This window comes from Eurytemora carolleeae, unplaced genomic scaffold (genome assembly GCF_000591075.1).
Source record: "Eurytemora carolleeae unplaced genomic scaffold, Eaff_2.0 scaffold1552, whole genome shotgun sequence".
NCBI lineage: Eukaryota > Metazoa > Arthropoda > Copepoda > Calanoida > Temoridae > Eurytemora > Eurytemora carolleeae.
The window spans coordinates 1,615-17,438 of record NW_019397545.1 but is presented as its reverse complement, the minus strand read 5'-3'; the positions used below and the strand labels follow the sequence as shown (position 1 = coordinate 17,438).

The window sequence follows — 15,824 nt, the reverse complement described above, 5'->3', positions numbered from 1 at the left end:
GACCTTAAATTGAGCGTTGGATTTTGTAATGCGGATTACAAATTGTTGTGGTTGTTGCGTAGCAGATGTGTGGGGATTACAACAAATTGTTGTGGTTGTCGCGTAGAAGATTTGAGGGGATTTAAAATTGTTGTGGCTGCACCCCACCCCCTAATACTAATTTACAGTGATCGGTTTGAAGAACTAAAAACTGTAGAAAGTATTCACTACACTAGAATGAATTATTTCCTTGAGTAATCTTCTAAGGTCATTAGTCTGTATAGTCCTTCCCTCGTCATAAACTGGAAACAGGATTAAAATAAGTAATTTGATTATTCCAGGAGACACAAGTTCCAGACCGCGCTTATGTTCCAAACCTGACACTGAGTGTCAGAATTGGGCCAAATCACGGGTTATTGCCTCCCTTGTAATAGATATTTAAGATTGATTGCTGCAAATTTGTTAAAAACGAAATAGAATTATTATGAAAGCACGATAGTTCTATAAAAGAAAAGATTTCATATTTTCAAATTTGTTTTTTTAATGTTGCCAAAAAAATCTTGCGTTTTTCACTGATTATGTCTTCATCAACGTTAAAGAAAACAAAATAAACGAATTAGGAGACAAGAAGGTCCAAGAATTTTACTACAAAGGAGGAGGAGAAGGAGAAGGAGATTAATGGGAAAAAAGGGAAATAGCGCCAGGGGACAGAGAATCAAGGGNGGCCAAGGGGGAAAGGGAATCAAGGAGAAATGGGGTCAAGGGGGTAGTGGGTAAAGGGTAAAGGGGAAAGGGGTCAAGGGTTCAAGGGGAAGGAGGGTTGGTGAAACCATGTGTTAATCCATATTTTCCTGAGTTTTAAGTTCATCTCTTCCCCCCTCAGCTCCCCCTAGATCCCCTGGGGAACACAGGCCTTGTCCAGACATCATGTAGTTCATCTAGCTCATCGAGTTCATCTAGTTCATCTAATAGGTTATCTAGTTCATCAAGTTCCTCTAGTTCATCTAGTTCCTCGCGTTCATCTACAACAGTGGTCAGCGTTTATATCAATACAATGAAGACGACTTTTCTACTTTAGTTTTAATTTCTAACAAGCTTATTTATATATCAAGTTTACGAGTAAGCAAAGAGAAGCTGTTAATTGGCAGCATTTTTGTTTCCATGTTATATGGGTATATATGGGTATAATTTCCTGTTTGAAAGCTTGGAAAAAAATCAAAATTAATAAATAAAGTAATCTTCATTGCATTAATATATAAAAAACGACTGTAGTTTATATTTGTTCTAATTTCTAGAAAATCTGTGGAAATATTTTCTAATATATTCTAGAAATTAATAAACCAATAAATATTCTTTTCATTAAATGGCATAACACCATCTAGAAGTGGATGGTTTCTTCAGGTGGCCTTGCATTTAACGAGTGGCATGTCCTATTACAAAAGATACCCTTTATAACTTAATCTGAGTAAACAGGGAAAGGTAAATCAATTTCTATTCTTGGAAATGCTGAATGCTGACTATTTCCTTCAATGTTCACAAAACCACAGTTGAAAATATTCAATTTGCACATTTAGAAAATGTAGGACAACATTCAATCTTGACTTTTCAACAAATTTTGAGAATCTAAAGCTAGCTCTGTGCCTCAATCACCTATAAAAACTTCATGCTGAACAACATAGAAAGTTTGCTGCCTAGCCTTTAATACGATATTTAGTGCATTATTTTGTAAATCTGAAATAATTAAATGAATGAAATTCAATTAAACATTATAATATTATCAACATAATTGTTGCTAACAACTGTCGAAAAGCTTAACTAAATGACAAATATTTTTAAAATGAAACTTTACAAAATATTTGACAAATTATAAAACAATCAATAAAAGTACATACGACGTAAAGTTTGCAATTAAAAGTTCACAAAAATTTTAAAAAATGATTCAAATCAATGTCAAAATATTATACATACATAAGTGAGTGTCTCTTAACAATATATATCATCAATTTCATCAGTGAAAAGTATTTTGGCGTTTTACTTCGCATAAATTTAATTCCTGTCTGCAATCTATGTTTTCATTGGTGTTGGCAGAGTACGATACAATGCCGCAAACTATTTTCAAAATAGAAAGAGACTGCAACTTTAATACTTAAAAACTAAAAGTGTATTTTTATTTTATAATTTTGATTTCAAAGATTTTTGGCCCCGTTGTTATTAAAGTGTAACAGAGCTAATGTAGAGTAAAATTATTTTTTAAAAAATTAGTCCCGATGAACTAAAAAGAGTGAGAATCCTAAAATTTATAAATCAAAGACGATCTAGACTTTTCTCAAACTCAACGCGGTAAATGTTGCATCATTTATTTTGATCTCAAAGGATAAAAGCCTTGAAATCGAGAAACGTAAACTAGAGCAGGAGTCCAGCTCTTCCAAAAAGTGCAAGTTTGCACAGGTTATGCGTTAAAGCTGCAGTTCTATCAAGCACATTCTAATATTGCGGTGAAGCGCCATTTGTTATGTTTATTTATAGTTTTTGTTTTCAATTAATTTGGTGAAACGCCGTTCTAGTTTTCCTTCAACATTTTTTATATTTTTTATACTTTTCTTTCACGATGAAACGCTATAAATAAGGTGTCCGAATTATTCTCCTTAAAAATTGGTCAAATGAGAATTCTAAGAATTCAATTTTAAAACTGAAAATTCAAACTACAACAATTATCAAATTGAAAAGCTTTAAAGTTTTAAATTTAGGCTTCGAATACTTTAATCCACCAATTGAATCCAACATTTGAACTGTAAGATCTTAGATTTGAGACTTTTAAACACTACAACTAGTCTAGTCTCACTAGTCCTTAATAATGGTCTATCTTATGTTTCTGTAAAATACTAATCGCAGATTATGTAAATACATGGATCTCATGCAACTAGTCCTTACATAATTAATCTACCTTGTTTTAAACACATTTCGCCAACAATTCAAAACGAGATAATACTGTTACTTAATGGTGAATCGCCTAATCATTTTATTTTTCCAATTTTAGCATTTTTTGGCAATTCCTTCTGATCCCTGTCACAGTTTCTGCTTCTGATCTTTTCTACTTATACTTTACACTAAAACCTTAAAATGTACATTGTAAGCATTTTTTTTCTCTTCGTTCTACAGTGGTCTATCATTAATGCTCATGTTTAAAATACCTCTCGTTAACACTCCAAACCGAGACTCCATTGGCTACTTAATGGTGTATCGCCTTATTGTTTTTATTGTTCCTATTTTTTCTTTATTCATGTACGTTATTCGCATCTCGTGTTGTTGTTTTTATGTTTTTTCGGATCACCGTCTTAGATTCGGCCTCTGTTGCAATTGGTCTTTATTTGTACTGAAAAGTGAAAACATATCCCTACGAGCCCTCATTGAATGTTGTCAGCTCATTTTACTGTCATTACTGAATTTACTTAACTTCAAAATAAAAGTGAAAATTGTGTCATTTACCAAATCTCTAAGATTTCCACATAAATAAACAGATGTTCCATGTAAAATATTAAAATCAAAATGTACCTATCTTTGATATATATATATAAAGTTTACTTGTTGTTTTTGTACTTTTGACCAATAAAAAGATTTGAATAATAATAATTTATTTTGATCTTCACTTTTTTGTGTCAGGCGTAGTTTCCCTTCCATTTCATACCAGTTAGTCAAAATACCACGGAAATAAATGAAGAAGCAGTCATGAATTTTAAATTTGGTTATTTCCTAATATACTATTTTTGGACCCTCCCCCCATATATCAATTTTGTACATGGATCATGCATATATAACATAACATAATTGCACATATGGCCGCAGTGCCCGGCCCCCTAGCCATTCCTAGCCGCGGCGCTCGGCCCACAGCCTGTCCTAACCACAGAGCTTGGTCCCTAGCCTGTCCTAGCCGCAGAGCTCGGCCCAGAAAGTTTGTTAATTTTCTTTAAACTAATAAGTAACATAGGCAGAGTCAGGCGCAGTGATCGACCACCTAACAAAAAATCACATCAGTGAACAGTTTTGTTAATAATAGTGTCAATGCATTGATGCCTCATTTGCGCTTAATGTATCTTGTAAGGCCGAAACATGTTAGGTATATTTTTTTAACTTTAATAATAGTTTATTTTTGGATAAAGATTGTGGGCACAAGCTCACGCATACAAATAAAAACGAAATATCAATAAATCTATTTCCAGTTTGTTATCAAAGTCTTTCTATTATTTTTTCTGCTCAAGATTAGTTAAAAGTCATACACTTTAATAAAATTAAAATCAAAAACCTGTATTCCATAAACAGCTATTAGATCATCCTCTCCTCCCACCACTATATACCTACAGATTAAACATTTACTGTTTTTGTAAAAAAAATCATGCTTTCGACAAATATTTCTCTAATTACAGGATTACTCACAAAGACTAAGACTGTAATGACGACCTGTAACTCTTTATTTACAATAATAGGAAGACTGAACTTTTGATTTCTGCCTTCAAAGTCTTATATATAATAAAACAAGACATTCGTATATATGTTCCCTCTGGCCAGCCAAACGGCTGGAACGAATGGGCTGAAATTTTTTGTGGGAACCCGTGGGTGCCCAGAGGTAACATAGGCTAGAAGCTTATAAATGGAAAACTAAATATTTTGGCAGAAAAGAAATAAGCTTACAACTGCTGGGAACCATGAATAGAGACTGAATTAATTCCCGACAGTAGTTTCTAAAGACTCATCTTTGTGGTTAACCCTGCAACTAAATTTAGGCCCCCCCCTAGAAAGAAAATAAAGTACCTTCCATCAGGAGACCAAGCACAACACAACAATCCTCCAAAATATGATCTAAAAATTAAAAAAATATTAAAAGGCGAAAGAATGTAAACATCAATGAGCAAAAAATGTACCAAGAGAAAATGGAATGAATGAAAGGATGTTAAGATACCTGGCTGAACCAATTAGTTCCATAGTTTCGAAATTAAACACTCGCAGTACTCCGTCCTAAAAACAGTGAATAAATAAAAAGAAGAATAGACTAATAGACGAGTAGAAGAATAGACGAATAGATGAGTAGACGAATAGACGAGTAGACGAATATGCGAATATCCGAATAGATGAATAGACGAATAGACGAATAGACGAGTAGACGAATAGCCGAAAAGACGAATAGACGAATAGACACATAGACACATAGACGAATAGACAAATAGACGAATAGATTAATAGACGAATAGATGAATATATTAATAGATGAATAGATGAATAGATGAATAGATGAATAGATGAATAGATGNGGTAGGTAGGTAGGTAGGTAGGTAGGTAGGTAGGTAGGTAGGTAGGTAGGTAGGTAGGTAGGTAGGTAGGTAGGTAGGTAGGTAGGTAGGTAGGTAGGTAGGTAGGTAGGTAGGTAGGTAGGTAGGTAGGTAGGTAGGTAGGTAGGTAGGTAGGTAGGTAGGTAGGTAGGTAGGTAGGTAGGTAGGTAGGTAGGTAGGTAGGTAGGTAGGTAGGTAGGTAGGTAGGTAGGTAGGTAGGTAGGTAGGTAGGTAGGTAGGTAGGTAGGTAGGTAGGTAGGTAGGTAGGTAGGTAGGTAGGTAGGTAGGTAGGTAGGTAGGTAGGTAGGTAGGTAGGTAGGTAGGTAGGTAGGTAGGTAGGTAGGTAGGTAGGTAGGTAGGTAGGTAGGTAGGTAGGTAGGTAGGTAGGTAGGTAGGTAGGTAGGTAGGTAGGTAGGAAGGAAAGTTGGTGAGTAGGTAAGTAGACTTATAGGTACCTGGTATTGAGGTAGTACAGGAGTACACTCTGTATCTGCTAGGTAGGTATAAATGTACCCAGAAGAATGACTCACAACAAACATGTCTCCTCTTCCTGGAGCCCATTTTATACAGGTCACCTAGATTAGCATTTTTTTAGACTTGGACTAGGGAACATACAGCGTTCAGTATCAAATTGCATTATCTTAAAGCTTAAACAGGAAAATACGTGCAGAATTCTCAAAGAATCCTGCATTTTGTGCACAACAAGTTTCAAATTAGCCGTATACAGTTTCTAAAAATTGTATAAAATGGGGGCTTATCCGCTAAAATCAAAGTGTGACCAAAAAAAACTTTAAATATAAGCTCATGTTTCTTACCTTTGTTTTATCCACCAATCTTTCTTCGTTGTACAATCTGCTTAGCTCCTAAATAATAAACAATTGTGTACAGAAGTCCATTGCAGTACAGTGCACACGGAGAAGTGTACACTGTGAAGTAAACCGGACAGAATCTATACTAACCTTATAAATTGAAATTGAACAAATCATCAAATTATAAACAAAAACTTTTTTGGCTGCAAATTTTGATGTTGAAAACATGAAGACTACATTTTACAACAAATTTTTTAAGCTAATTTTAGACAAATTAAAATTAAAAAAAGTCTCTATTTTTTATCAAAAAAGAGTTAAGCTTTAAATAATCATGAGTGAATGAAATATTCACGCTTTTAACTTTAAAAATTGATTATTTTCAATATGGCTTATCTATTAAGAAACTTGTGCATTTCTGCTTAACAGAGGCAGACAAACAATGTGAGAATTTCAATCTAGGAATCTTGTGAATCGGACAATGGACCTGCCTCCAGTTTGAAACCAGTTTCTAATAGTTTTGACAGCTAACCATGCTAATGATGGTTGCAGTCAGATAACAGGGACAGCAAAAATACCTTGAGACGGCTGACCGTCCTGTTGATGATGATTGGTTGCCGTCAAAAAACAGGAACAGGCAATGTTCCGAAAATTTACCTGGAGATGGCTGACCATGCTGATGATGATGATGGGTTGGGTCAAATATAACTAACAGGTTAATCAAAAATACCTTGAGACGGCTGATTGTGATAATGATGATATGATAGGTTGCGATCAAATAACAGGAACAGGCAATGTTTAGAAAATTTACCTGGACATGGCTGACCATGCTGATGATGATGATGGGTTGGGTCAAATAACAATAACAGGTTCATCAAAAATTCCTTGAGACGGCTGATTGTGATAATGATATATGATAGGTTGCGGTCAAATAACAGGGATGGGCAAGGTTCAGCAAGTGATAATGATGATGATGATGGGTTGTGTCAAATATCTGGAAAAGGCAAGGTTAAAAAAATCTACCCGGAGACGACTGACCGTGATGATGATGGTGATCGGTTGCGGTCAATTAACAGGTACAAAGAAGGTTCCGAAAATCTACCCAGAGACTGCTGACTGTGATCATGATGATATGATAGGTTGTGGTCTAATACGTAACAGGAACAGGCAAGGTTCAGCAAATTAACCTGGAAACGGCTGACCATGTTGATGATGATGATATGATAGGTTGTGGTCTAATACGTAACAGGGACAGGCAAGGTTCAGCAAATTTACCTGGAGAAGGCTGACCATGTTGATGATGATGATGGGTTGCTGTAAGATGACCAGGACGGGCCCATGTACACACATACCCCTCCTGACATGCTGTTACTATACACTCCTCCCTGTAACGGAGTCAATTAGCTAAAAAACTAAAAACAAACATGCATCAGAATAATCTATTAAACAATCAATCAATCAATCGATCAAACAATCAATCAAACAAAAGTAAAACAATCAAACAACCAAACAATCAAAAAGTTAAACAATCAAAAAATCAAACAATCAAACAATCAAACAATCAAACAGTCACACATTCAAACAATCAAACAGTGAAACGATCACACAATCAAACAGTCAAACAGTCAAAAAGTCTAACAGTAAATCCGCTGAAACAGTCAATAAATAAAACAATCAAATTGTGAAACAATCCATCAGTCCATCCAACTTATAACTGCCCAACTGATACTCTGAAAAATTCATGGGACGAAAAAAAATCATGCTAATGTAAGTTCTGGGTCAAATCACGGTTTGAAACTTTCGTCCCCTGATGTTTATTTTGTCTGTTTGACCTGAATATCAAGGCAGTAAGTCTTTCGTGTGCTATTTTCTTCATAACTGCAGGTTCAAGAACAGGCGTCTCATGCAGCCGGGGGCATCCTACATGTTCACACATTTCAAAGGGACTATTTTCAAATTTGGACAACATTTTGAAAGTTTAAGACAAATGTCAAACTTTTTATTTAAAAACTGTAGTAAAAAATTGTTCTTCTTTGAAAAAAAAATTCAGCTCTAAAAGATATAAATCATTATTCCAAACAAGGTTTTCTCTCTTTTTTTAACTGCGTCCTAAACATTAATGTTTCAAAAGTCGAAATAAAAATATCAATTATATTTTCTGAGAATTCTAGATTTTGGAAATTTTAAATTTTCTTCTTACCTTTTTAAAATCTCACCTAAATGATGATAAATATATTTTTATTATTAAAGGAACATGTAAGCGTAATTTCAAGTGACCCTCCATGTAAAGATTGGCAATGCCCGATTCACAACGGCACCCTTGCCACTTTATCTGATCAAAAATAAGGAAGGTATTGTTGGTTTTCGAGGTTTATATAAGTGTTTAATTATGATAATTCCCATATGTTTTCCTGCAGTAGAAATGCGCAATCAAACAAACCACAACTGAAAGAAATTAGTTTTCAAAACTAAAAAAATTGACTTAATCAGACAAAGCTTTTAAGGGTGCCGTTGTGAATCGAACATTGCTAACTTTGCATGAAGAGTCACTTAAAATTACGCTTACAGTCCCTTTAAAATCCATTAAAAAATATTGAATCTACCTGGAGAGCCTAATGTATCTTGCACAGCTGTATCTGGGAACCCCTGGCTCCGCCCCCCGGTATCCCGCCCTCCCTTCCCCGCCCCCTCCTTCTTCTCTCCCCGACCAGGCAGAGAGAAGGCTCGCTTGTGTCCGGCATTATCCTGCAACCAAACCAAACCATTTTATTTTTAGAATAGGGGGAGTGTTTAAGAATTAAGAATAATGAGAGCGTTTATGGATTTAGATTAAAAGGGTTTTAATGGATTTAGAATAAAGAAGTCTTAATTTATTTAGAACAAAGAAGCTTTAATAATGGATTTAGAATAAAGAAGTTTCAATGGATTTACAATAAATAAGTTTTAATGGATTTAGATTAGAAGAGTTATAATGGATTTAGAATAAATAAGTTTTAATGGATTTAGAATAAATAAGTTTTAATGGATTTAGAATAAAGAAGTTTTAATGGATTTAGAATAAAGAAGTTTTCATGGATTTAGAATAAAGAAGTTTTAATGGATTTAGAATAAAGAAGTTTACATGGATTTAGAATAGAGAAGTTTTAATGGATTTAGAACAAAGAAGTGTTAATGGATTTAGAATAAAGGAGTTTTAATGGATTTAGGGATTTAGAATAAAGAAGTTTTAATGTATTTAGAATAAAGAAATTTTAATGGATAAAATAAATTTGGTAAAAAGAGAGTGTTCATGAATTTAGCAAAAAGAGAGTGATCATTTATTCAGAAAATAGGGAGATTTAATGAATTTAGAATAAAGAGTTAATCCATTTAGAAAGGAAACAAATCATAACATTCAGTTAATTGACGATAATTTTATTAAATCCAGAATATTTGCAATTTAATATTTAAATGATTTGATTTGGGTTGGATGAGTTAGTCTGATTCAACTTTCTTTGCATTTATTTAGAAAGTTACGATTAATTTGACTTCGACTTAATTTAGTTTAATTTGAAACATTTTATCTGGATTGTTTTTTCTTCCTTAGAATGAGGAGAAGAGAAGTTTAAAGTTGAAAGTTTTTGTGACAAACTTGACGAGGAACTAGGCTTCTCTATACATTCATATATCAGGATTAGATAACAACAACAATAACAAAAACAAGAACAAAACATCATTAATAACAAATAAAAATAACAACCATTGCAAAACAGTAACAATAACAATAACAAAAACAATAAATAAAAACAACAACAACAACAACAATAACAATCAACAACAATAACAATAACAATAACAATAACAATGACAATAACAAAACATCAATAATAACAAATAAAAATAACAACCATTGCAAAACAGTAACAATAACAATAACAAAAACAATAAAAATAACAAAAACAAAACATCAATAATAACAAATAAAAATAAAAACCATTGCAAAACAGTAACAATAACAATAACAAAAATAACAACCATTGCAAAACAGTAACCATAACAAAACATCAATAATAACAAATAAAAATAACAACCATTGCAAAACAGTAACAATAACAATAACAAAAACAATAAAAATAACAATAACAAAACATCAATAATAACAAATAAAAATAACAAACATTGCAAAACAGTAACAATAACAATAACAATGACAATAAAAACTACAACAAAAATAAGAACCATGACAAAAAATATCGATAATAATAAACATTGAAATCAATAATAATAATAAAAAGGGCAAAAAATAACATTACCATTAGTTCCAATCAATCAATCAATCAATAACAACAAAAATAATAAGAATAACATAATGAATAAAACACGAACAAAAAAAACAAGAAAAACAATTCTGAATATAATATATTCCTGAACTGACTGAACCAGTACCACTGCTTCCATTATCTGCGACTAAACCTGTGAACATAAAAACAAATATTTAGAAATTATAAAATCAATAAACATATTGAAAATTGTCAATATCAAAAAAAGTGTCCAATAAAAAAAGTTCTTGATATATACTTTTCTTATTTCAGGAGGATATTAAAGGAGTTTAAAAAATTACATTTTTAAAATTTTTCCGAAAACAATTTGATTTAAAAATAAACTAACCTGAGTCCTTTGAGGAGACACTACTTGCCTCATCTTTACTTTTTGTCTTACACTTAACCATACTCTAGATAGATAGATAGATAGATAGATAGATAGATAGATAGATAGATAGATAGATAGATATATAGATATGAACAAGGTTATAATGCAAGGAAAGTTATTTCAGAGGTGTACGCATCTTTTGAACTGCAGTGTACTGTCTTTGGGCGGTAATGTAAACACAAGACGGATGTCGAAGTCTGACATGGGATCCATCTTTCACATAAAAAATCAATGAAATATTCTGGTCATAGAAAACTATTATGTGAATTATCAAAATTATCAAAATTGAATGCCTTTAACCTCCACGGATACTTAACGAACACTGATGCATCTATTCTTGTTTACAAATTCCGCCCAGAGAGAACTGGTTTCAATATGTACGCAGAGTATACGCAACTGCAATTAACTTTCCTTGCGTTATAACCTTGGATATAAAGATAGATAGATATAAAGATATAAAGATATATAGATATATAGATATATGGATATATAGATATATAGATATATAGATATATAGAAAGATAGATATAGCATAGATAGACAGACAGATAGATAGATAGATAGATAGATATAAAAATAAATAGATATAATAAAAAGATTGACAGATAAACAGATAGGTAGACAGATGAATGAATGATAGATAGACATACTGTTATATTGACAGGCGTACAGACAGACAGATAGACATATAGACAGATAGGTAGACAGATGAATGGATAGAAAGAAAGACGGATAGAAAGATAGATAGATACCTGTGAAAGTTTAAGTATGTCTTCTGTAAGATCCCATAAACATAACATTGTATCCTGTCCCACACTTCCGAACCTAAAAGAAGACGACTTTCAGCAATTTTAATAAAATACAACTAGGCTTTCAGTCTTACATGGCTCTTTGATTCTAAAACGGCAGTCACTTTTTCGTATTTAAAAAATAACAATGTAAAATCTGGCAGATTTTTATGTTTTTACTGGTGGATTTCCAATTTTTCGACAATTAATATTTTGGTTAGGTCAACATTTCCACATTTTGACCGATCTGTAGCTCAATTTCCCTGTGGTAATGTGAGATACTACAAAATAATTATTTTGGATACCAGAAAATTTGTACGTAGATCACTGCAAACAAACAAGAAGGAGAAGGTCATGCAAAATTGCTTGTTCAACCATGTGGTACATTTAAATTTCCGAGCCGGGTCAACCTTTCCCGTCCTAGTTTGTACTATACCTAGCTCTATGGACAGGACCAGCCAGTGCAATAAGGTTAACGCGGTCAGACTTTATGCTTCATATAGGTTGAATTTACTTTCACTACAGGGGCAGAGGTGCGTGAGCTCCTCTAGTTTAGATGTTACGTGCACAAGTATGAGAAAAATAAGTTTATCTAGGGACATACTAAATATTTAAAATATTTTATTCTTCTCAATAGCTTTTCAGTTAAAAGAGTTTTCATTCAAAACATATAATCTTATGTGCAATTTACTTTCGTTAAACGCGAGATTTAAAACAGCTTTAGATTAGTTCCAAAAAGCGTCCAAGATTAAAATTTGTGACAATTGCGAAAATGAAAAAAACTTGAATTGTTTCAAAAATGGGTTTTTATAAAAAAATGTTTTAACTTTAGAAAAGAAGTAGATATTGTTATTTTTAGTTTTCGCCGTGCTTAATACTATGTTGGAAATAGTTTTTTTTTTAAATTGATATTTGCACTCGGGACAAGGAGAGTTACTAAAACGTTGATCATTATCAGTGTCAGGTTTGGAACATAAACACGGTTTGGAACTTTCTTCCCCTGTAGTTACTGATAAGTTTAAATTGTTATGAAAGTGACATTGTTTTGATAAGCCAAAAGACAGAATTCAGTTATGAATGGTTCTAATCTGTCTTAGTATAAATCTTTCGAATTCATCCTACAACGTAATTGGCAATATTCTCATATTTTTTTAAGAGCTTGCAACATTTAGGTCATCGTGCTATACAGAAGAAAAAAAACACTGTAGAAACCAAATTAATTTCAAGTTGAACCTGTAGCAAGTAACGTTGTGATCCTCGACAGCGGAATCTCGGCAAGAAACCTTCCGCCGTCTCCGGTCTTCATCCTCCGCCCCTCGCCTCTCACCCGGCAACATCGGTCTGGAGATAAAAACATTAATGTACACACTGTTAAAGAGACCTTTATAACATTATCAAAAAATGAAAATGCTGTAAATTAATTATCATTATATTCAGAAAACCTCGGCTGCACCAATTGTCAATTTTGCAAATGTAAAACCGAAGATAAATATTTGTATGAACAACGGTTTAAAGGAGCTGTAGAGTGTAGACGTAATTTCAAGTGGCATATTCGATTCACACCAATAACAAGTGTCGTAACCAATTGGTACATTACTAGCTGCTATGGCTATTTTTGACGAAGTCTCAGTCCTGACTTAAACAGGTGTTTGCTTGTTTGCTTATTAGCTTTTTAGGATCAAGAATGAATGAGTTATCAAATATCAATGTTTAAAAATCAATTTTTCTAAATTGTGGTTTCTCTACAAACGTGACTTGTGCATTTTGTTTTGCAGGAACAATTGGAGGAAATTATTAGAAATAAACTCTTTTCAAGCTAATGTGACGATATCTTCCAAATCATTGATCAGATCAGGATTTGATGGGTATTGGTTACTGCTGTAAATTGACCTTTTTTTAGATTTAGGATTTTTTGGAATTCATTTATAAATATTTTACAAAAGAGAAAAAAAAATGTTTTCAAAGAGCTACTATCGGGTTTTTGAAGTTTTTCTTCAGTAAAAAGAAAGTTTGAAATATCACTAGGTGTATTCCAAAGGGCTTAGCTATATTTTTCCTAGTCACAATTTGCCTAGTCACAACTTGCCTAGTTCACTTTTGCCTAGGTAACATTTTGCCTAGGTAACGATTTGCCTAGTTCAAGTTTGCCTAGGGTAACATTTTGCCTAGGGTAACATTTTGCCTAGGTAACGCAAAAGCATGTTTTTTTGCCTATTGCTATTTTTTATAAAAAACAAATTTTGTCAAGAATTAAACATTTTTTTAAAGCTTAACCAGATAAATTTTAATGAATTAAAATTAATGAATTGAATTGTTTTCTGTACAGCAATTTTAACATTCCTGTCATGTATCAGATATACATATATATATTTTTCAAATTCATTTTACATAATCATGGAGTATACATAGGAATACATACAGGTGATCTTTATTTATCATTATTTATCTTCTGCTTTCGGCATGGTATGGAAAGCTTCTGCAACAGCCATTACCAATGTGTCTCTCCTTCTGATTGGGTTAAAGGAAACTGAATGATTTTCAAAAATTTGCAAAGTTTTTGTTAAAAAATATGCGGATTTTTAAAAAAAAATTCTCGGATTATTGAAAAAAAATCTCGGATTGATGAAAATTTCTTTGTGAAAAAATTATTGAATAGGCAAAAAATTCGCTCTTTTGTTACTCTAGGCAAAATGTTATTAGGCAAAATGTTACCTAGGCAAACTGTTGCCTGGACAAAATGTGACTGGGCAAGTTGTAACTAGGCAAAATGTGACTAGGCAAAATGTGACTAGGCAAAATGTGACTAGGCAAATTGTGACTAGGCAAATTGTGACTAGGCAAAATGTAGCTGAGCCATTCCAAAGATATAGAAATAAGAAAATTAAAGTTTATGGCAAATATTCAACTCTAAATCAAATCAAATCACAAGGGGCGGGGATGACAATGGGCTCCAGTAGTGGATTGGAGGTTCAAGTCCTTTCCGTGTCCTGGTTTTTCAGCCTGGACTTCTTTTTATATTTAGGGAAAAGTTACATCAACCGTTTACTGTAAGGCGCGAAGTTCCTTGCCACATGACCAAATTTGAACCATGCCTCACTTTTGGACCTCCTCCATGCGAAATTTACCCCTTAATTGGGCAAAAGTTGCATGGCTGAGGTCTCCCCAGCGAGTGTTTAGATTCAAATGTGAATTTTGAATAACTAGGATTATGTAGCGTAATATTTAAACTTGTTTAACTAGTAAATTTGCTATTAATGTACGTCAATGATATTAGTTTAAATAATAATTGGTTTGCTACTTAGTTAAGTGTAAGTTCTTTCAAGAGAAGTAACAGGTCTTGTCAAGGAATAATATTTGTTTAATCAAGAACAAGTCTAGTAATATTATAAATGATCATCTAGTTTCAAATATCCTGAAATTTTTTTTCTGTTTTTAAACCCTATTTGTTATAATTATTACTTACCTTTGATTTTCTGAGTTGATGGGCGTGTCCCCCTCCTCCCCCTGCCTAACCCTGGTGCCCCTGGCTACCCTGGGCGGGGAGGAGGAGACACACCCCTTCTCTGCCTGAAGTCTAGGGGTGGGGGGTGGAGAGTTTATAGACTGGGGTAAACCTAATCCCACCTCCTCTTCAGATCCTGACAAATTAAAGGGATTGTTTAGTCATGTAAAGAGACTGTAGACGTAATTGTTCAAATTAAAGGGACTGTAGACGTAATTGTTCAAATTAAAGAGACTGTAGACGTAATTGTTCTAATTAAAGGGACTGTAGACGTAATTGTTCTAATTAAAGGGACTGTAGACGTGATTGTTCTATTTAAAGGGACTGTAGACGTAATTGTTCAAATTAAAGGAACTGTAGACGTAATTGTTCTAATTAAAGGGACTGTAGACGTAATTGTTCTAATTAAAGAGACTGTAGACGTGATTGTTCTAATCAAAGAGACTGTAGACGTAATTGTTCTAATTAAAGGGACTGTAGACGTAATTGTTCTATTTAAAGGGACTGTAGACGTGATTGTTCTATTTAAAGGGACTGTAGACGTAATTGTTCAAATTAAAGGAACTGTAGACGTAATTGTTCTAATTAAAGGGACTGTAGACGTAATTGTTCTAATTAAAGAGACTGTAGACGTGATTGTTCTAATCAAAGAGACTGTAGACGTAATTGTTCTAATTAAAGGGACTGTAGACGTAATTGTTCTATTTAAAGGGACTGTAGACGTGATTGTTCTATTTAA

General features: G+C 33.1%; 1 protein-coding gene and 1 long non-coding RNA gene across 2 annotated transcripts in view; both read right to left on the bottom strand.

Moving 5' to 3' along the window:
• Window positions 1–4,278: 4,278 nt before the first annotated feature.
• LOC111714828 (uncharacterized) lies at window positions 4,279–4,992 on the bottom strand. Its single transcript, XR_002768087.1, has 3 exons — window positions 4,934–4,992; window positions 4,786–4,833; window positions 4,279–4,331 (listed from the first exon to the last, which is right to left on the bottom strand). It is a non-coding gene; the product is annotated as an uncharacterized LOC111714828 (long non-coding RNA).
• Window positions 4,993–7,265: 2,273 nt separating this feature from the next.
• The window catches only part of LOC111714831 (WD repeat-containing protein 20), a gene marked incomplete at its 5' end in the record, with an annotated part of 10,079 nt that continues 1,520 nt past the window's right edge, over window positions 7,266–15,824 (bottom strand). The window contains 9 exon segments of the mRNA XM_023490032.1: window positions 7,266–7,491; window positions 7,939–8,026; window positions 8,710–8,851; window positions 9,688–9,758; window positions 10,511–10,558; window positions 10,754–10,817; window positions 11,548–11,620; window positions 12,817–12,924; window positions 15,047–15,221. Of these exon segments, the coding sequence (XP_023345800.1) occupies window positions 7,281–7,491; window positions 7,939–8,026; window positions 8,710–8,851; window positions 9,688–9,758; window positions 10,511–10,558; window positions 10,754–10,817; window positions 11,548–11,620; window positions 12,817–12,924; window positions 15,047–15,221 (980 nt within the window).